We start from the raw sequence: 23,183 nt of genomic DNA on the forward strand, positions 1-23,183 counted from the left end.
AATAATAATAGAGACGTCTAGGTATAATTTATTATTGTAAAATAAATGATGGCTAGACAATAATGTGTGGCTAGACGAGCTACACTCTTGTTAATGTTAGATATTTAATAATTCAAAGATTTCGTGACTGGAATGGAAGGTTAAGATTAAGGCTGAGATCTATAGAGCGCACTATGACTTAAGATACTGTTAAAACGAGACAGCGTTATACCGCTGGCATAAATCTGTCTCGTTTTAACTGAAACTTAAGAGGGGTGTCTCCGTCACTCGCTCCATACAAACGTAGTTCCAATTTCATTTGAATATTAAGCAACTAAAGTCCATGAAATTTTGCAGACATATTCTAGAAACTAATATCTATGTCTGTGGTTTTCCAGATTTCTGTTAAAATATTCGGTTTCAAAGTTGCGCGGTCTTAAAAATTCACATACAAATCTTTGAGCTCCTGTAATTTTAAAACTACATATTTTTAGAAAAATCTAAAACACCACAGGCAAGGATATTAGTTTCTAGAATATGTCTGCAAAATTTCATGGACTTTGGTTGATTAATATTCAAATGAAATTGGAACTACGATTGTATGGAGTAAGTGACGGAGAGAGCCCTGTTAAGTCTAAGCAAAGTCAAAGTGCGGTCTATAGATTTAACCGTAAGACTGGTGACGATGTTACTACATGGTAATTATTACTGTCGCCATCAGTCACTGTCACTATAGTGAAGAATTTTAAGATAGGAGGTAACATTAGTTTGGCTTTTACATCTATCTATCGACCAAGCATAATTATTAACATTAGCATGTTAATGACGCGAGCTTGAAATTTTTTTACGCATCCCGAAATCACCCAAGCGTTGGACGATTTTCTAAAATTTTTACTTCAAAAAATACTTTTAAAACTCATTCATAAGAGTAGAGGTCTCACCAAGACAATACCAACTCAGAAAATATAATATTACTATTGCGCAAATTGTTACCCATTGTTACTATACACTATTAGCACAGTACAAACAGAACAGTAGTTTAACTTCATACAAAGTGGCCGCCGCCGGTTTGAATGTATGCGTGAGCAGCGGGCGCCGTGTACGCACGGAAGTTTCACGCACACATTCGCATAGTCTCAAGCGGCTCAAGCGGCCGGCAGTACGGGCCGCGCCGCCATGCAAATCGCGCGCAATTGCGTATTACGTTGCACGCTCGCTCTTTTTTGTTTTGTTAGTAACAATTATGACTTCAAAAAAAGCCAAAATTTATTGTGGTGTCTTCGGATGTCTCAATAACGACTCCAACAAACCGGACTTATCATTCTTCAATATACCTACTGAACAAGACACGTAAGTACCTAAACATTTTTGTAATAAAATTATGTGTCCGTAGGTACCTATGTGTGCTAGCCCAGGATCCGTGTCTGGATGTACTAGGTACCTATTAATATATTTAATATTTTATATTTAGATAGAATTAGAATAATATCAATTTTTACAGAAAAAATTTTTACTTACTTATTTAAGTTATGGAGTAGGGGAGACCGGGGTTAGTTGACCAAGTTTTCATTTGAATAAGCCTAACTTTTTAATTTTTCACCTAAATCGGCCAAGTACGAGTGGGACTCGCGCACCGAGGGTTCCGTACATATGTAAATACTTATACTTCAGGGGTGTTATGTGAGATGTTTTGTACGTAATACGTATGTAATTCGCCCTACTACTTAGACTACGCTGTCCGTCTGTCTGTCTGTCTGTCACCAAGCAGTATCTCATGAACCATGATAGTTAGACAGTTGAAATTTTCACAAGTGATGTTTTTCTGTTGGTTTTACTCTTTGTGTAAGCTCTAACCCCCTGATTATTAAACGTAGATTAGAGTGTCATTTCATTCCGTCTAGTCTACATTTATTAATAAGGGGACATAGTAATAGGTTAGATTTTCTAAAATACGTGTTTTATAACTTAATATTTCTTTTATTTGGCTTATTCATTTAATTGTTTCAGGCGCTTACAATGGCTACGATCAATCGATCGCGAAGATTTGTCCGATAAGCCAACACGTCGCATACTCGTGTGTGAAGTATTCAAAGCTGAAGATAGAATTTTTAAAATTTGTCTTTTCTTTTTAAAACGCCTTTTATTTACACCCCATTTATGAATTGGTAAAACATTTCATTATTATTATTACGAAATTAAAAACCTAGTGCTGTCATACATAATACGCAAATAATATTTAATTAAAAATAAAAGTGACAACCCTAGGCGTCAACGCAGGAGTAGGTAATTAACTCGCCGATCGGCGTTAGTTAGCCTACTATTCTGTTTGTACTGTGCTATTAGCAGCAAGTCTGCTGTGGATTTAAAACAGATGCCTTTTAAATTACTGACAAAAAAGCCTCCTCACATCTGCTGGCCGACGAGGCCTTAAGCTATTCTCGCTTTCACACAAAAATATACCTTAAATTTTTGTGTTCAAAGTTCATACTTCCTTGCTCAATTAGATGTAGGGGGAACCTGTCATATTTTACGCTTCAAGTCAATTTGTATCTTATAAGTTTTGAAATAGAGATAAAAATGGAATGAGAGGTAATAATGACTAGTGTTTGATGCAACGGAAATACTTTCGCAGCTTTTAAAATTTATACCTGTTTGTGTTTTGGATACAGGCTCAGCGTATAAGGAGATATGATTTGTTTGTGATTAAAACTATTGTATAAACCATTTAAAGGGATAAAATAACTTGTTTTAGTTTAATTCTGTGGTCGGAAGGAAAAGGGGCACAAGTCGCATTTTTCACTAAAATTACAAAAACTCACTAATGAAATATATTATTTCAAGCTTCAAGGGAAAAAGACATATTTTACGAAAACTTTGTTTATTCCAGAATAAAAACCAAATAAAAATTGGGCACAAGTCGATTATCGTCTGTCTTAACCACTTCTTAACATAGAATAGGGGCACAACTTAAATCATGCCTACTTGTAACAAGGTTTCGCAAAATTTTTGGTTTGGAATATGGCATCATGTCTACTTAGTTCTCAAATCGTTGCGTTTCAGAACAAAAAAAGCTCATGATAAATGACCGAAGTTGCACTGTTTAATTGTTTTGGTGTTTTTTTGGGCCAATTATTACTATCGAACCGTTAGGTAACCGATCCCATTATAGGACAACACTGTTTGTTAGGTACCTGGACCTTTGCGCAAGATTCCATCACCATTGTTTCATTTAAGTCAGTTATGGATTCTTTTGTACCACTTCGGAAGTACCTAAGTAGGTAATAAGTTTTCTAATTTATTATTACTTAGTTAACGGTTTAGTTATAACTTATTTGTTATTTTTTGTTGTCAAAACGTGTCCGTAGTCCTACGCCCTACTCCTATAATTTTGTTGTATAATTTGTATATTACCGGAAAATTCAGAAATATATTTCTTATTCTAGATTCATCTTACTCACAACGAAAGAAAGAGGAAGACAACAATATAAGGTCCATTATAAAACTTAAAAAAAACAGAGGATACATATATAAACCAAAAAGGAAGAATAGTTAGTGCAAGTAAAGTAAAACACATAGATATCTATGAGTAAAACATTAATCAGATTGCAGGAAGAAATCTGCTTATAAAATTTACCTTTGAGCAGCAAAGTCAGACATTTCAAGAATACTGAAACCATAGTGATTTCAATAAGAGAGTTTTATATTTAGCACAACTGATTTCACATGGTCCTAAAAAGATTTAGGTCCGTTTAACGATCAGTGGACAAAATTTATTTTTGGAAGAAATGTCAATTACGTTAACCTATTGACCATGTATTTCGGGATTAGATTGTCTGGAGTTTAGAAGTCTTAGTTGAAATAAGAATCTTTCAAACAGACATTTTGTGAGACAGACAAATTTATGCGAACAGTTATTAAAAATCCTTCTTTAGAATATCCGGCATTATTACAAGTAATGACAAAACTAGATCTTACAACTCCACCTTCTAAAATTTCGGAAGAAAAGAATAACTAATTCTTGACCACATAAGCTACTTGCTTTATGACTTACCTAACTTATAGATCTCATTATTCACGACGACACACAGGTAAAACCTATCTTCTATTAGGCTTGCACTTAACAATTTATGTGGGTACGAAATGTATAAAGAAGACATATCCAGTTTCCAGATTACACTTTGGCAAAATATTTAAGAGCACTGGTCTTAAATTCAAAAGCCAGTTCTAGACACGTGTAATACCTACCTATGACGCGCTACATATGATAATTAAATTAGTAGAGCCCATTTAAAAAGAGACACCAACTTGACAGTCATCAAATAAAAGCAGATTTTGCTAATCTAGAAAATTGAAGAAACAAAGAAACCTTCAGCAATGAAAGATTAACCTTTGGTTTGCAGCAATTCTTGTTAACATCACTTTTAAAAATAATTTACAGACATACAAAAAATAAATATAATATAAATCTAAATCTAATATAATATAATATTTAGTATAATATAATATTTAATATAATATAATATCAAAATCACATTTACATAAACATAGAATCATCTAAAAATCTGTGTCCATAACACAAATACTTCCAATTATTGAGATTTGAACCAGCTAGGGTAGGGACGCCCCGCACACCCGCACAGTCCAGTACTATAAGTAGTCGTTTCCGTTATCGATGGCTGATGATGATAAAAAGTTTAACACCATAAGTTTATAAAGCAAAACTGGTCACTTCTATCATAGCATTGCTTTGCTTTACATAATAACTTTCAGCCAAACCACAAGTCAATATAAATACGCGCATAATTGACCTGTTACGAATTTATCGAATGGGTCGAGTCAAAAATATCGATTCGATTCATTCATCCGTTTTTTTAACGGCTTGTATAATCGATTAGCAATCGTAATCCGAACATAATTTAATTAATAATGCCCAATTTACATCACTGTTCTAATTGCAAAATCTTAACGACGGTCTCTCCATCGCTCGCTCCATACAAACGTAGTTTCGTACTCGTTTAAATATTAACCTCGATGTAATTTTGTAGACACGTTCTAGAAATTAACCTATCTATGTCTGTAGTTTTTGCGAGATTTCTATAAAAATAACTAGTTAAAGTTACACGGGTTCAAAGATTTGTATGTAAATCCTTGAGACCGTGTAATTTTGAAACTGAATATTTTAAATCTGGAAAACCACAGACAAGAGACCTTAGTTCCTAGAATGTCTCCCGAGTTTGATTGCTTAGATTTCAATGACAGCAAAACTAGGTTTGTACGGAGCGAGAGTCTACGAGATGGAGACCTGTGACACGCGGACAGACAAATGGACGGACAGACAGACAGCAGAGTGACATTAATAGGGCTCCGTTCTTACCCTTCTAGGATAAGAACGGAGGGTCTTCGTTCTAGGGTACGGAACCCTAAAAAGAAGAACAGTTAGCCTCAGTAGGTTATAGTGATACTACAGGTACCGTTGTGACCGCTAGACCAGCTGAGTTGCCAAAACGTCGACCACTTCCGCGCTATTCAAGCCTCAAGCCTTCTAATGTAACCTGTTTACGGACAATGAGATTACAATTCTTTGGGCTTCATGATTTGTATCCATTATTGATTAAACTGAGGTGTATACTGACTGACAATAGTATGCATGTGGAAGGAAAAACCCGGCCAAGTGCGAGTCAGACTCGCGCACAGAGGGTTCCGTACTCGGGTATTTTTTTCGACATTTTGCAAGATAAATCTAAAAGTATTATGCATAAAAATAAATGTAAATCTGTTTTGGAATGTATATACATTGTACAGGTAAAGCTCTTTCATATGATACCTCACTTGGTATAGTTATCTTACTTTGAAAGTTGAAACAACTATTTGTTCATGAACAAATTTAATTTTTTTTTTTGTGAGGTGACCACAAATTATTGGTTTTTTGTTTTACTTGTGCTATTAGGCCTACCTACCTGCCTTTCATGATTCTAGGTCAACGGGAAGGAAGTACCCTATAGGTTTTCTTGATAGACACGACAGACGGACAGACAGACAAATAACAAAGTGATCCTTGAGAGTTTCTTCTTTCCTTTTGAGGTACGGAACCCTAAAAATAGCATTTAAGTTGGTACACATTGGGTAAACAGTGCTGTTACGCCTCTATGTACGCCACTGCACTATTTATGTACTTCTCATTTGTACAAATAAATGACTTTGGATTTTTGGCAATCTTCAAATGTACGTAGTCATCCCTTAAAATATGGAACCAGATCAAGTATGCACCGCTACTACAGTTCGCGACAGTAAGGCCTCATTCGCACGAGAGCTTTTTTAACGTCCGTTCAAAAAGCGTTCAAATAGAACAAATGCATTCCCAAGTATCTGTTCACACGTCAACGCTTTTTAAACGCGTACTTTATAATTTCAGCGCAACGCCGGGTTTTAACGCAACGCTCTTTTAACGCTCGTGCGAATTAGGGCTTAGGGAACTTCTAACAAAACGTTGAGGCTTCGACGTCACTGGCAGGCGTCAAATGTTAGTACTTACAGACGCAGGTAGCCTTAAAGTAGCCTAATTTTAACCCCCGACCCAAAAAGAGGGGTGTTATAAGTTTGACGTGTGTATCTGTGTATCTGTGTGTCTGTGTATCTGTGTATCTGTGTATCTGTGTATCTGTGTATCTGTCTGTGGCCTCGTAGCGCCTAAACGAATAAACCGATTTTAATTTAGTTTTTTTTGTTTGACAGGTGGCTTGATCGAGAGTGTTCTTAGCTATAATCTAAAAAAATTGGTTCAGCCGTTTAAGAGTTATCAGCTCTTTTCTAGTTTTCTTGTAGAAAAGAAGGATAGATAACCGTTAGGTTCATAATATTATGTCAATAGACAAATGTCAAGCTGTCAAGATGGGCGTTGCCTAAATTCATAATAATTATTTATTTGAAAATGATGTTTTGGAAAACTCAGATACTTTGGATCGTCGGGGGTGTTATAAATTTTTAATTTACACTTGTTCTTTGATTTTACGTCACCATTGCCTAATATTTTGACATGTCGTCGATTCAGGATCAAACCGAGTGTTCCCTGACCCTAGTTCATTGTGCCGCTATACTAAAAGCTTTCTTTAGAAAAGCTGTATAATGTCCTTTCGACCACAACAGCCGATCTCCATAGAGGTTAGCCAACTGCGCGGGGGATTTAATTATTCATACTAATCCATACCTTACTAATATTATAAATGCGAAAGTGTGTCTGTCTGTCTGTTTGTCTGTCAACACAAATCAACAACTTAACCGATTTTTATGAAAGGTAGAGTCAGGTTACATACCGGGGACGGACATAGGCTATACTTTTTATCCCGTAAAATTAAATAGTTCCTACGGAATTCTTAAGGGTCTATCCATTTAACCGATTTATATGTTTGGTTCAGAGGTAGCTTACACCCCGGAAATTGACTTCGGCAACTTTTTATCCCGGAAAAGCAGAGTTCCGACGGGATTTTTAAAATACCCGAATCCATGCGGACGGAGTCGCGGGCATCAACTAGTAAAGCATAAGTGTGTGCGCAAACATAGGTCTACACTCTATTCCCTTACTCTCATGGCTCGATGGGACGGAAATCCGACACGACCGGAGAGAGGTCAGGTGCAGGACCGACGCCTCCGAGGCACGGGGGTGACACACTGCCAACTTCCTAACTCCGGGCTAGTACCTACTGAGAGTTTTTTAACAGATAATCCTGTACCTAACTATTTTTACCGACTCGGGGATCGAACCCGGGACCTCGTCATCCGCGGTCGAACATGCTGACCACTAGACCATTAAGGCAGTTAAAAGCTGTACCTATCTAAGATAATAATAAACTGTGATTTCCTGTAGATATTTAGAGTATCGAGGAAAATTGCCGCACCGTTATGGGTACTCTCCAATCGTTATTAAATTATACGCTGACATTATTCAATGTCGCCCGACTTTTATCGCCGATGAGAAAGTTGCTCTGAAGATACTTTCAATAGAATGTACCTACCTACAGTTTTCATGAATCTAAACTTTATAGACGTGATAGCCTAGTGCTTTTTTTTATTCTGTTTTTTTTGGGCTAATGCAAGAAGTTGATGTGTTTTTTAAATTATATACCTAATTACATTTTATTAAAAAAATGTAGGTCAACCGAAATTAACTGCCGCCGGGGCTGAAATTCAAAAATACATACTTACTCACTCATCAAAATAAATAGGTAATGAAAAAATACGTAGCTACTCCGTGTAAAAACTTTTAAAGCCCAAAAATGAATTTCTCTAAGTATTTATAATATGAGTTTATTGTACTTTATGTACTTACCTATGTAAATTTATTTATCTCTGTTAGAACCTAGCAAAATTCTGAATCTTTTCATTGAAACTTGAAGCAAGATAAATTATAAGCTACCATATCCTGTTATTATATACTATTAAAATAATACATTATATACTATAAAAACATTATTATAACAATAAACACGTAAACCCAATTTCCTTTGAAAGCCAAGACAGGAACCGCTTGAAGGATGTTAATGGTAAGCGGATATTAGTACTTTCTAGTTACCGCATTAGGTAATATAAACACCTTTTATACTAATAATAATAGGTGTTGACACTAATTGATGCATTTGGTCTGTAAGCCGGCTGCAAAATTGCAGCTGGTTTTCAAATTTTATTCAGTACTAGCTGTGCCCGCGACTTCGTTCGCGTGGAATAGTGACTTTTCGGGCAGCATAATATACTCTGTACGTTAAAAATGTTCGCCGTGATTCCTTAAATTGACAAACTTTTTTATTTATGAACCGATTGACATGAAATAAGCACTAAATGTTAAGTGAAGCTTACTACGATATATTAGTGAAAACCGTATCTAAATCGAATAAGCCGTTTCTGATTAGCGTGCACAAACACACAGACAAACAGACAAAAAAAATTAATTACAATTTCGGGTTCGGCATCGATATAATAACAACCCCTGCTACTTTTTTTTATATATTCCCATTGTACAGACACCACTTTTCTACAATTTTATTATATGTATAGATTCAATATTTTCAATTTCAAAAGTCAAATTGCAATTGCAGTACGAACTAATAATGTATTGACAAGTGTAAATTAAAAATTTTCAACACCCCCGACAAATCATTTGCAAATAAATAATTATGTATATCTAGGCAACGTCCATCTTGACAGCTTGACATATTTTGTCAATGGACACTTGAATATTATGAACCTAAGGGCTATCTAACCTTCTTTTCTACAAGAAAACTAGAAAATAGCTGATAACTTTTAAACGGCTCAACCAATTTTTTTGGATTATAGCTAAGAACACTTTCGATCAAGCCACCTTTCAAACAAAAAAAAGTAAATTAAAATCGGTTCATTCGTTTAGGCGCTACGATGCCACAGACAGATACACAGATACACAGATACACACGTCAAACTTATAACACCCCTCTTTTTGGGTCGGGGGTTAAAAAGAAAATAAAATGAACAGTTGAATGAGCTGAATTAATATTTATTCGTTGTCCACTGCACAGTCATTACTACCCGCATCCGTAAGATGCTACAGATTAAATAAATCTCAAGGAAATTAAAGTAATTTGCTGTTCCAGTTTTCTCAACCTTGCTCAATGTTTAACGATTCATGAATAGGGTGGCCATACTACAGGAATAACATGGAAATGTACTGTAAAGTGTAAAAAGGAAATTCTGAAATTTACTTCTGAACTTAGTTTGAAATATGAGCTAAAACGGATGATTTTCTGTAGCTTAGGCTTCCATCGAGACGCGAGGGGATAACACGGGCGTCCGATGGAAAAAATTGAACACTAATCCATTGCTTCCGTATAGTAGCTTTAATTCACACACTATGAATACTAGAGCCACATGTGCCAAAAAATTAGTTGAAAAAACCTGGAAATATAGTTATCTGTGCTATTCTTTTAAGGTCGTTATTTCAACCCTAACTTTGCAGTTACTATAACAACAGTTGTACTAACTTTCTCTGTACCTATTCAAAATAATTCTTAACTTAATTTTTCTCCTCCTTGGGGTCCCTCTCCAACTAGGGAATGTTGGCAGTTAGCTTAATAAACATTGTTTTCACGCGGCGAAACAATTTAGCGACACTCACGATACCCATCTACTCTCAAATGTTTCGTAGCCAGGACGTTTTCCTGCAACCTCTCCATTTTCTTCTTCCGTAGAAGTTCATAACTTTCGTGCCCGAGCAGGATATATTGACGGTTGCTATCCTTGTCGACAGAGTCCAATCCTTTTCAACAGATTCCTGAGTTTTGGACTCACAATCATGGTGACCCTCCTCTAGATAGTATGACTAGTTTAGATTTCTAGATTCCTTGTTAGGGCCCTCGTAAGCCCGTCGGCTCTTAAGTAGTCTTAACTGTCTGTTTTTCTAATTAAGTTATTTAGAAAAAATGTTAGCGGCATTTCTCTTAGGTTAAGTTTTTGCTGACATTAAAATTTCTATTCCAGAGTCCACTTTCTTCATTAAAATTCACGTTTTTTACTCAACCTATTCTACCAACCCTCTCACATTAAAACCGGCCAATTAAACTAACATAATACCTACTTACTATGTTGTTATGTATGTAATTATTGTAATTTTTTCATGAGAAAAAAAAAATTTTACTCGACTATACTAATACCTGGTTGGTTGACCTTTGAGAACATTATGAAAATCTTTCAGGCATGCAGGTTTCCTCATGATGTTTTCCTTCGCACGTGATTTTTAATCGCTTAAAACGCACATAACTCCGAACCTCGGAACGGGATTGAACCTCGGACCCCCCGTAGAACACCGACATCTTACGGCCAAAATTAATGCTCAATCTATCTTTAACTTGTCGATAAGTTACCTAGCAACGCTGTTATTTGTCAAAAAGACTTTTGACGAATAACAACATTGCTAAGTAACTTATCGACAGATTACAGATAGATTGATTTTAATTTTGGCCGCTAACCACTAGGCTATCACCGCTTCTTCCTAGGCTAACTATACCGATACCTATAAATATTTGGTCTATCTACATCGTATATTTAATAGAAGAGAATTTATTGTAAAGAATCTTATGTCTGCCCAGATAGTGGAAATAACGATGGTGACATAGCAATATTCGTCTCCCTTTCTCTTCTCTATACAAATTATAATTATTGAGAGTAGGTAGCCATTTCCGCTTCATACGTTACATAAACAAGTTATATAGCTCTATTTTTAACTGCTTTTTAGAGTTCCCTAGTTCAAAAAGGAACTTTTGTAGTTTCGTTCGGTTCGTCTGTCCTTCCTAAGCCTAAAAATCCTGAGAAGCAAGAAATTTAATCCAGCCTGAAAGCTATATTTCGTTATTTAAACTAGTCTGAACGCTACATTTCGTCATTCAAGCAAGTCTTTACGTTTTAATTGTTTCGTGCTTTTCAACACGGATGGATTATACCCTCCACCTACCAATCTCTCGGATATACTATGGACCGAAGCGCGGGAGAGCCCCCGGTACTTGCTTTTTGCGTATTTCCCGGGGCTGCCTTCTTGACTACCTATATATGGATGGATAAATTGAACTAGTGTAACTTTACTACGTGAATTCTAAAGGAACTCCTTTCTGCAGGAACCCTCGTAGCTTTACTTTTAAGTTTACGTAATTAATTATCACCACTATATCATCTTTCAAATCTAACAAATCGGACAAACAAAAGTTCTACAATATTTTGAATTTGACTTTGATTTTGCAGGTACACTATCATCGGTGCCGCCGTACAGGATGCCGCCGGCGCCCGAGGCGGCGCTGCCCGGCGCGCCCGCGCCCTCCACGCCCGCACCACTTCACACGCACTCCGCCAAGTTCCCCGTGAGTACACCGCGCCGCTTCTTCTCTATAATAATCAAGTTTTCATCATCATCACCATCTTCTTCTGGTGGGAGGCCGTGGCTAGTTATCCTACTGGCAAAGCCGTACCGTCAAGCGATTTGGCGGTACGATACCATGTGGAAACTAAAGGACCCCCTAACCCCTTCCAGGTAAGCCTGCACTTACCACCAGGTGAGATTGCAGTCGAGTGCTAACTTGTATCTGCATTTTGAAAAAATCATTATCAATCGATAGATGGCCACTGCTAGACATAGGTTCCTGTAGGGATTTTCTCATGCCACGGTCTTGGACCGCCTACACCCAGTGGCTCCGACTCGTTTGATGTCGTCTATCCATCTAATGGGGGGACGGGGGCGGGGGGTCTTGTAGCACCTTAGGGCCTAAACATCTAATGGGTTAGATTAAAAAAGTTTTATTAAACGCAAAATAACGCATGTATATATGCATAACACTTAACATAATTATGTGTAGACACAATAAACTGAATCTAAAAAAAAAGATTCCGACGAATTGAGAACCTCCTCCTCTTTGGAAGTCGGTTAATAAATAATGCGGTTGGTACCTAAATGAGAACTTGCAGTAAATATAACAATTAGGTCTTCAAGTTAAACCAAAAATATAGATAGCTTTATAGTTATAGATTCTAGAACCTAAAGATAGCTTCACTGCCTTAAGATGAAAGCGAGCAAATCATCAAAAATCATGTAAGAAATAAGACAATCCCATCTTGCCCCTGCTACTTGCCAGGACTTAGATTATATCAGTACGAGTTTGCCCGCTACTAAATAGATGATTACACTCTAATAGAGTTAATAAGGCTAATAACTATAACCAATCATCCATCACCCTGTCACCCGCGGACTAGCTGCGACGAGCGACTCCGGGTCGATGACATAGTTATATTTAGCTCGCATAGAAATGCTTCATTTGTCGCATTTCTCGGTTTTTGCCCGACAGGATCCGCGCCATTCTTCTGTAGACTATTGCATTTAATTTCTTGATTAATGGACTGTTTATATTAAAGAATTAAGGATTACCTAGGTATTTATTTGCTGTCAAGCAATTTAGTGCTCAGAGCCTTATGTGTGTTATTGAGTAGGTAATTTATGGTAAACTAGAAATGCTATCTATTCCTTTTGTTAAAATATACATCCTATACTTACTGACTTTCCCCGGTTCTGCGCGGTTCATCGTTTTTCTGCATCTTCAGCAGTCTTACATATGTACCTACTTATTAAAAACCCCTTGCTTATTGGTACAACTAGCTTATGCTGCGACTTCTTTCGCGTGGACTATACAAATTTCAAAGCTTATCATGTAAAGTAACATCCACAGTAGTTATCTCTGCATTGCCTATCATCTCAATAGTTTCTCATATATCTTTAACATAAACATCCGTACAGAGAAAGCTGCTACACTGAATCATGCATACCGTAGTGAAATGATCAGCACTTTACTTTACCAGTAGGTATTACACAATACACGTCATCTCAAATCGATAAGCGGCTAATACAATGGACACTTTCACCCATCTTCCTGACTCTTACCTATTACGTATTCCAATAAGAAGCCGCGGACAGACAGACATTTGTATGTTATTTATTAGTTATTATTCAAGTCGTTAGTGTGGCGTTGAACTTATGGGGAAATCGAGTTGTCATGCACTAGAATGCGTACCACTTTGAGGAGATACAAAGAAAAACTATTTGCACATGAAGAAATCCAAAACACATTTAAGTATATACAACTTCATTTCCATGTTCATTACCATAAAAATAGTTTCAATATTTCAACCACACCGACTCAAAGGTTTTTATTTAAGAGGGGTCTCTCCGTCACTCGCCCCATACAAACGTAGTTCCAATTTCATTTAAATATTAAGCAACCAAAGTCCATAAAATTTTGCAGACATATTCTAGAAACTAATATCTATGCTTGTGGTTTTCCAGATTTCTGTTAAAATATTCGGTTTCAAAGTTACGCGGTCTTAAAAATTCACATATAAATCTTTGAGCCCCTGTAATTTTAAAACTACATATTTTTAGAAAAATCTAAAACACCACTGGCACAGATATTAGTTTCTAGAATATGTCTGCAAAATTTCATGGACTTTGGTTGCTTAATATTCAAATAAAATTGGAACTACGATTGTATGGAGTAAGTGACGGAGGAGCCCTGTTAAATCTTTAACGTCTCTCTTGTTTATAAAATCTGAAATTAATTTTTTGAAACGAATATTTCAATCTGTTACAGATAGAACGTGAAGTGATTCTCTCGACGGGGGACAAAAGCTCTAAGGTGCCCATCTTACAAGAGGCGAGGAAGAGGGGCAGACTAGGGGCCGTCGCCCCTGATACTCCCCCTAAGGCGCTATCTGCATGGACACATGCTGAAGTTAGTACCGTACTCTTCTATTCATTACGCGCGTTAATATCAATGGGTAGCAAGAGCTCCAAGATACGAGTATCTCTATCCTGTGGGAAACGAGAAAGAGGGACAGACTGGGGGCAGTTGCCCCTAGAGAGGAGTGGGACACATTGCTAGGTAGTACTGTTCTTTTCTGTTCAGTGAGGTGATTCTCACGACGCGACGGGGACCCAAGAGCTCTAAGCTCCGTCCCTCAGGGGAGGAAAAGAAGAAGGGCAACTGACAGATCTCAGGCGACCTCTATACTCACTACCTGTAAAATCTCAAGTTTTTAGACCCAGTGGTGGATTGCCAGTAAGAAGAAAACAGGTTGTTATTTAGACATGTAAGGTATCCTTATGCCTCAGAAAGGATTTTAAAAAATTCTAATAATTCAACTAATGCCTAATTCATTAACCTAAATTATACATAGTAAAAATAAACATACAAAAACAAGAAAATTTAATTAGATATGAATGTATAAGGAAAGATTCTTTAAAAATCCCTCAAGGTTTATTAAATTGTATAACACATGCAACCACCTTCCTGCTTAATGAGCATGGCGACAGGCGAGGCATAACGGCGGAGTTCCTTGCCCCATGCTTATACATTTTCCATGGTGTAACGCGCGGTGACTAATAATAGATTGAACTTAAGTGGGGCAACCTTCTACGAGTAGTAAGTATTGTCAATAATGTCGTTAAAAAACCTTTAAAATGTACAATCGCAATTATAACGAAAATAAAATTAAGCGGCTGTGTGACGTAGGGGTGTGCGGGGCGTCTGCCTGCCTCATACCCCGATTGCCATGTTGACCTGTCGTGTACCTAGGTACTATGCTGTTATTAACTACGTACCTAGCTTACATAAATATCAAAGTAGACATTAATATAATAAAATCTATATAAGTCAGTAAACCTTAAATAAATCTTATTATAACTCAAAATTTAAAACACCCCCGACACAAAAACCTCTATAAGAAAACTAGAAAAGAGCTGATAACTTTCAAACGGCTGAACCGATTTTCTTCGATTATTGCTAAGAACACTCTCAATCAAGCCACCTTTCAAACAACAATTTTCAAAAACTAAATTAAAATCGGTTCATTCGTTTAGGAGCTACGATGCCACAGACAGATACACAGATACACACGTCAAACTTATAACACCCCTCTTTTTGGGTCTGGGGTTAAAAATTGAGTCAATATCTCTTGAAGATTCTCCGGTAGGTAAGTATCGGAGTAAGGAGTTAAAAGTGTGTAGAATTTGTTCGAAGCCAAAATGAAGGCTTATGATTTTAGCAAACACTCAAATTTCATGAAAATCAGTTGAACTGGATGGACACTTTAGTATTCAAGTATTTAGATACCGCTGCCGATACTAATAGCACACTAATAGATACGTTCCCTTAATTTCCTTTGTTTCATCGTAATTTTTCTTGAAGTGAACACAAAGGGCGTATAAAAATTCAGCGCGCGTACGAACGCTTCGTACGCCGAAACAACGGTAGAGTGGCGCGTGCGGCCTGCCTGATGCGATTTTATATCGAACTTGATGTTTCGTGTTACTTATATTGCATCAAGGATATTATGAAGACAAGGATAAAGGACGAATGAGCAAGTCAGAGACATGATGGTCATCTCTCAGACCAAATGCAAAGGTCATTACAGTGCCACCAACTTATCTCTTCAGGTGACAGCGTCGCTAGTGGAGGGAGAATTTGATACTATATACTATTTAAGAAATTCACCAAGAAAAAAAACCGGCCAAGTGCGAGTCAGACTCGCGCACTGAGGGTTCCGTACTCGGGTATTTTTTTTTTCACATTTTGCACGATAAATCAAAAACTATATACATATAATAAATATATACATAAAAATAAATAAAAATCTGTTTTAGAATGTACAAGTAAAGCCCTTTCATAATATGATACCCCACTTGGTATAGTTATCTTACTTTGAAAATTGAAACACATTTTAATTATTTTTTTAATGATGTAACCACAAATTCGCGGTTTTCAGATTTATTCTTATACTTTTGCTATAAGACCTGCCTACCAGCCAAATTTCATGATTCTAGGTCAACGGGAAGTATCCTATAGGTTTCTTGTGAGACACGACGGACAGACAGACAACAAAGTGATCCTATAAGGGTTCTGTTTTTCCTTTTGAGGTACGGAACCCTAAAAATATAAGTAATGTTCTCCAAAAATACAGTTATTAAGCATTAAAATCTATTACCTACTACCTATTTCATAGTTGAACGGTAACATTCTAATTTGTCTAACTTAGATTCGGCCTAACGGCGCCGCACGCAAGCGCGATGCACTGCTAGAACACAAAGTGTTCGGATATCGGCGCGCGCGCATCCGGCCCTCGAAACACGTTCTAACATTATTTACTTACATTTAATCAATGTTTAAATATTTTCATTTAAAATAATTCGTCCTAGAAAAGAGGTCAAGATTTTATATTAAGTGAAATTCAATTTATACTTTATTTTATTGCGTGTTTATAGGTAGTTTATAATTTTTATGATAGTGTTTTTACCTTAATTTTAAGGCAACTAAACAATTTTAAATATATAAAAAATTGCGGAACACGGCAGGATTGGAACCTTTGTCTCTTCTGGGTATCGCGCCCGGAACATCTTCGATCACTAAACCACGGTTACTTACTACCCAGTGTTAAACTTTATTAATTTATACCTAGTGCTGAAACAAGATATAATTAGTTGCTTGGGACATTTTATGATTAAATACATCTTGTGAAATTTCGATTAAATGGTGATTTGCGAGTTCGCCGATGCAGAGGATAAAATGGTTGAATTTGCTCTCGGGGTATAGACTTTATTTACCTATGTAGTTGGAGCCTAGAGGTATATATTTTTTTACGATTATCATCATGATCAATTTAATCCATCGCCGGCTTACTAATGACTCCTCTCGAGTCGGAAATGAGAAGGATTTGCTCTCTTTATCGCTCACTGAGTGACTCTGAGGTTTCTTATGAGGCCCATAGTCAGCGTCTCGGATCCATATGTCATCACTGGTAGGTACACACTGTTCGAAGACTTTAGTCTTTAAGCGTGTTTAGCTTCTAGTTGCAATAGCGGTGTTACTGGTACCGCTTGCTCGTTTGCTCGCTATTCACATTATTTAATAATAGAAAACAAGTGTAAATTAAAAATTTATAACACCCCCGACGATCCAAAGTATCTGAGTTTTCCAAAACATCATTTTCAAATAAATAATTATGTATTTAGGCAACGTCCATCTTGACAGCTTGACATTTGTCAATTGACATAATATTATGAACCTAACGGATATCTAACCTTCTTTTCTACAAGAAAACTAGAAAAGAGCTGGTAACTCTTAAACGGCTGAACCAATTTTTTTAGATTATAGCTAAGAACACTCTCGATCAAGCCACCTTTCAAACAAAAAAAACTAAATTAAAATCGGTTCATTCGTTTAGGCGCTACGATGCCACAGACAGATACACAGATACACAGATACACAGACACACAGATACACACGTCAAACTTATAACACCCCTCTTTTTGGGTCGGGGGTTAACAAAGTTATAGAGTTAATATTAAGAAGAAATTGGCAACCTCCTCTTTTATGACGGTTAATGTAAAATACAGTTTAAATACCCCTATTCGCCTCCACAACAATCGACAATATACTATTGTTCCACGTTCACACCACCGCGTAACACATACGCTCTTTCGCCGTAGGCTGTATTGTTACCGCGAAGTACGCCGGGTTCGATTCCCAGGCCAAATTGAGGCTTATAGAGAACAGGTGGAACAAAGAAATTATTATCTGTTGTACCAATAAGGTATTTTTTATGCATGGGTTTGGAAAAACACATTCTCTTTTATTGAAAAGAAAAATATGGGGGCATCCACTCTATTGAAATGCGGGTAGAAATACTTAACATTCTTCAGAATGCCAATACCTATATATATATATGTAACATATGTAACCTATATATATGTAACATATAGTATGTAGAGAAACTGATTGACTGGCATATTAATCTGCTATTCAAACTTCTGGGTCTTGAAACTTGAAATTTTACATTCAGGCAATCTCTATAATGTATAGACATCCATAAGATACAATTTTCAAAAATTCAAAATAAGTAAAGCCGAGGGCGGTTAGCTAGTTTCCCACTAATATTATCTTTATAAGTATTTTTTTTGTATAGAAAACAGCCTTTTATAACAAAATCCGAAATCAACACCCGTAAAAGTTAGGAAAACTTTTACGAGTGTTGATTTTTGCGAAACAATGTAACTCAGAGATACTTAATAAGTATCCGTGCCTTGTGATAAGTTCCAAAAATCTTAAAAAACATGCAAAAAGCCAAAAAAAATCTGAATCCGAAAAGTATTACTAAGGGCAAGACCGATCAATGAAGCTCTCGTGTCAAGTGTGGCGGTTTCCTACGTTATCGACCGTTCGATCCATCACCAATCAAATTAATCAGTCAAGGTTATATTATCGACTGGCACACGCCGATCGACGTCGGTCGAATCAATGTGGGTGCTAACTGCTAACCCACCCTAAACGCAATAAAACGTAGCACCCAAAATGAAGTTCAAACGTAATATCCATGCATAACATATTATTATTACTAGCGCGGAAATGCAGCCAGTATTTTTGGCATCATTCCACGCCGGCATGATTTGTATAGCAATAAGGCTATTTTTTTTAAGTTTTATTGTAATATTTTCAATTTTAAAAAAAAAATGTTGTTACAGAACCAGCAAGCCGGTCCGTCAGGTGACTTCAGACAATACGAACAAAACTACGGGTACGCAATGCACCAAAACCAATCCCCAAACCCAAACCAAGGAGCTGTCGCGAGAAGCATACAGAACTACGATTCTCCGAAACCACCAATACCAGCCAAAAACACTTACAAACCAGACCAGAACTCTCACATAACTGTCACAGTTGAAACTGGGAAAGACAATACTAGAGATGCACCAAAAAGCAACAATTCAGTCAGCAAAACCTACAACACATTAAAAGACATGATATCAAGTAGGTTCAAAAACAAAGATGGGGTTGAAGAAAAGAATGAAGAACCACGGCTCAATAATACAGAAGAAAGACAGAGGCCGGAACCGGAACAGGCTACTCCTAGAGAAATGCCAAGGAAGGAACAAGGGATTTACGGAAGGCCCGTACCACAGCATCGGCCGGAAATGCAGTACAGTCATGGTAATATGGCGAATAATATGGCGTACCCCAGTCCATCTCCTCATAGGTAAGATTATAATCAAAATAAACAGCTCATTTAATTATTTTAATATTTCTCATTCCGCCTTTTCGGCGTCCAGGTTTTTAACACGAATAACCTGGATACCTTCAAGGAAAGAGTGAATGCTTAGTAGTAGGCATCTTTTACGCAGCGTGCTCCAGTCTCCAACCATTTCATTACTGCTTTCTGTCGGCAAGCCTTTTGTACTAAACTTTTAGATACGTATTTTTTACATAATCAAGCATCTTGTAAAATCTCTATCGTTAATTATTATTACACTAGCTGATGCCCGCGACTTTGTCCGCATGGATTTGGGTTTTACGAAATTTCGTGGGAACTCATTGATTTTCCGGGATGATATCTACCTCCATTCCCAGCCTAATCCGTCTAGTAGTTTTTGCGTGAAAGAGTAACGAACATACACACACACATGCAAACAAACTTTCACCTTTATAATATTAGTGTGTGATTGAATATTCTTCCGGCATCTATCTTTATCTCTGCCTATACTAGAAAGACCTTCAAGGTAACAGTTAATATATCCCATCCCATAGTTAAGACATCGTCATCATAAATATCGGTACATAATATAGCGATAAGCAAAATTGCAGCCATAACGTAAACAGCCTTTAATAAAAGCAAGATGCGCAAAAACGTAATTGTGATTGCAATGATTAATAAGCTAAGTTAATCACGGCAAAACGTTGACAAAAACCTAATTGCAATAATGAATAATCCCGAGGTAGCGTTATTGAGACAAAGTTATGCGTAACATTTAATTTCTTCCTTGAGAAAAGTGACATAACTTTTGCAAGTAATGTAAATTTTCACATGCTTGTTTGTACGTATAATTAATCTGTTTGCTTTCTCTTGCTTTATTTTTTTTACATCTTGAAGCCAAATTGTTATTACGCAATTTGGGTAGGTATAGGATTATAGGTATTACTTATTTTTGTAGCGTCCTCTAGTCTAATCTTGCCTAGTGTAGTGCCTATTGTACGAGTATGGTCTGGTTGTTTCCCACTAGGCAGAGTTTAAGCTTATTTTTCGTCGTGAATGATAAATGGTGCCAACCCATCAGTAGTAGCTTGTTTTCCTTTCTTTCTAACTTTTGCTCTTTTTGACTTAGATGCTAACTTTTCAGATACTAACATGTGGCCTAACAAAACTGAGACTGTAGACCTGAATTTTAAGTTTTATGTACCGAAAAGGCATTTCTATTTTATATTTTCTCTATATTCATCATTTTCATTTCAGACAACTAATGCATCAGCAACAACAAATAGTCCAGCAACAAATGATGCTCAACCACCAGGCCAGGTCTCAGGAGATGTTAGCGTCACCTCACAGGCCGCAAGCTTTGGGGGCAGATGCTCTGTATCAGCAGTACGGGCCGCCAGGGAGACGGAGTGCAGTGTATCAACGAGATTTAGATGTCAGGTCTATGGCGAACTTCACCTCGTTGAAGACGGGTCCACAACCACAGGTGATTTATATTTTGATCCAAAAAAAAAATACCTAAAATGCATGCAATCCAACAATCCAAAAAAGTACTATCTTCTTAGATGCAATGATATTGTTAATTAAGGTTAAACTCGCAGTTCCCATAGAAGTACTTGAGTATTTAAGACAAGAATAATACTCTTGAATTCCAAACATATTTCTTTAATGATAGAAAAATCGATAGGAGTAACAATAAACTCTATTAGAAACCAAAACATTAACAAGAATCTTATACCTAATTAATTTGATTATCACCAACAATTTGTTGTAACAATAACACAAGGCACTAGATTCATAATTTGTAATTTCGAAGATCTTTATTTAACACAAACCTTTATTATCACCTCATAATCTTTAAAGTTAATTTTCCCAAACCGAATCAGATTCAAGCAATTAAAATCATCAAGACCATTGCAATGCAGTTCCTAATCCCATTCATAAGGTCTTGAATCTTGATTACAAAACAAAATACAAACCAAAAGTCATACAAGAAGAACAGTGCCAAAAAATTACAGCAATAATTCTCGCCTTTCTTACGACCGTTCTCACTGTTGCAACAAAGCACAATGATTCCCAACAATTACTTGTTCTCACGGGGCACCAATTAAAATAACAAGTACCTATTTTATAATTCCGATGTGATACCGTGGAACATTTTACCTTCGTGTTGTCCGTCACACGATGGATTTATTAGATCATTGTTAGCAAAATCAATCGGGAAGCTGAATTCTCTTATCACAGTATGTCATATTGTATTCCATAACAAACTTTGTAATGAGGAAAGTGAAAGTCAGGGAAATCTTGATATATAGGGAATCGTTTATGCAAGCAATTTTAAAGATGGTAACATGAGATACTTACTTATTATGTTTGATCATTTTAAAGTTTAAGATTTTTGTATTGAGTCCTAAACAGGTCAACTATTGCTGGTCATACTGCTACACTTACAAAAGTCTGTATGATTAAATTTTAAAAATGCCTATGAAAGCGTTATAATTAATGGGTTAAGTTAACCTGGACGTTATAGTGATTTTATGAGGTTATTTCGTGACCACAAGCCATTGAGAATAGCGTTGATGTAATTTCAATGTCACGACTATCCCATTCCCAACACCTATAACATATTATTCATTATTCATATTAAATGAATCCTAAAACTCCAAAATATTAGATAAACCACTAAAGTTGTGAAATATCTATTGCAGTTTGAAAATTCACATTCAAGATTAGACCTTAGAAGTCCTCAGCAAATGGAAAGAGAAATAGTTCGGCAAAGAGGTTTCGTAGAAGGAAGAAGGGCAGCTTCCCATCCTCACCTACTTGATGAACCACAACAGAGCCCTATAATCAGTACCCCTCAAATACATGATCGATCTAGACGAAACAGTCATGGTAATTTATTGGACAGTATGCCAAGCGAAAATGGACCTCCGAGGAGTAATGAAGAAAGAGAATCTGATGATGGGGGATTTAGAATGAGGTTAGCAGCACAAGGAAGATCAAGCTTTGAGGAACGGATCCGAACAAGTGGACGCTCAATAGAATCCCGACAAGAAAGAGGGCATGAAGTTTATAGAAGGACTCCTGATAGTCATAGAGAATCAAGACGAACTCCCGATTCCTTAGGTAAAAGGCAAAAAGAACTGAAAGAATTACCTTCTACTTCTGTTGATGTGATAGAAAGGAATGATGAAAGTGCGAGCCAGAAATCTGCGGATAGTGTGTACAATTCTAGCGGCAAACCCGAAACGTTCATCCCACAACCGTCGTCTTCGAGACAAACGCCAAATAGGATAGAGGATTTGAAAGCGCACGGTAAAAAAGGTGCGAGTTGTTCTGGTACTAGTTCAGGTGATTATTATTATTAACAAATTTTTTTTGTAGCTTTTAACCGACCCAGCATTCTTATCAGCTTGCTTGAAATCATTAACATTAATTCGGATTTAGAAAACAATTCTAAACACACTAAATCCTAATAAAGAAACCAGATAAAAATTTGAAATGAAACCCAATTTTAAAGTGCACTTAAATTTTGCTACGCAGCAGCTTGCATAACTCAATAACAGGAAAATAATTTTAAGAAACTTCTTTGTTCCACAAAATCTTGGAAAAAATATCTTGCTTTT

General features: G+C 36.6%; 1 protein-coding gene across 3 annotated transcripts in view; it reads left to right on the forward strand.

The window, feature by feature from the left end:
* The window catches only part of LOC123873219, a 62,169-nt gene that overhangs the window by 32,350 nt on the left and 6,636 nt on the right, over positions 1-23,183 (forward strand). Inside the window, exons 3-7 of one of the 3 annotated variants that reach the window (XM_045917946.1) lie at positions 11,734-11,849; positions 14,124-14,264; positions 19,049-19,560; positions 20,812-21,040; positions 22,263-22,908. In XM_045917946.1, coding sequence (XP_045773902.1) covers positions 11,734-11,849; positions 14,124-14,264; positions 19,049-19,560; positions 20,812-21,040; positions 22,263-22,908 — 1,644 coding nt within the window. Of the gene's footprint in view, positions 1-11,733; positions 11,850-14,123; positions 14,265-16,680; positions 17,115-19,048; positions 19,561-20,811; positions 21,041-22,262; positions 22,909-23,183 lie in introns of those variants that run through there. The other 2 variants (XM_045917948.1, XM_045917949.1) reach the window with 2 other exon arrangements.

Source organism: Maniola jurtina, chromosome 16 (assembly GCF_905333055.1).
Source record: "Maniola jurtina chromosome 16, ilManJurt1.1, whole genome shotgun sequence".
Taxonomy (NCBI): domain Eukaryota; kingdom Metazoa; phylum Arthropoda; class Insecta; order Lepidoptera; family Nymphalidae; genus Maniola; species Maniola jurtina.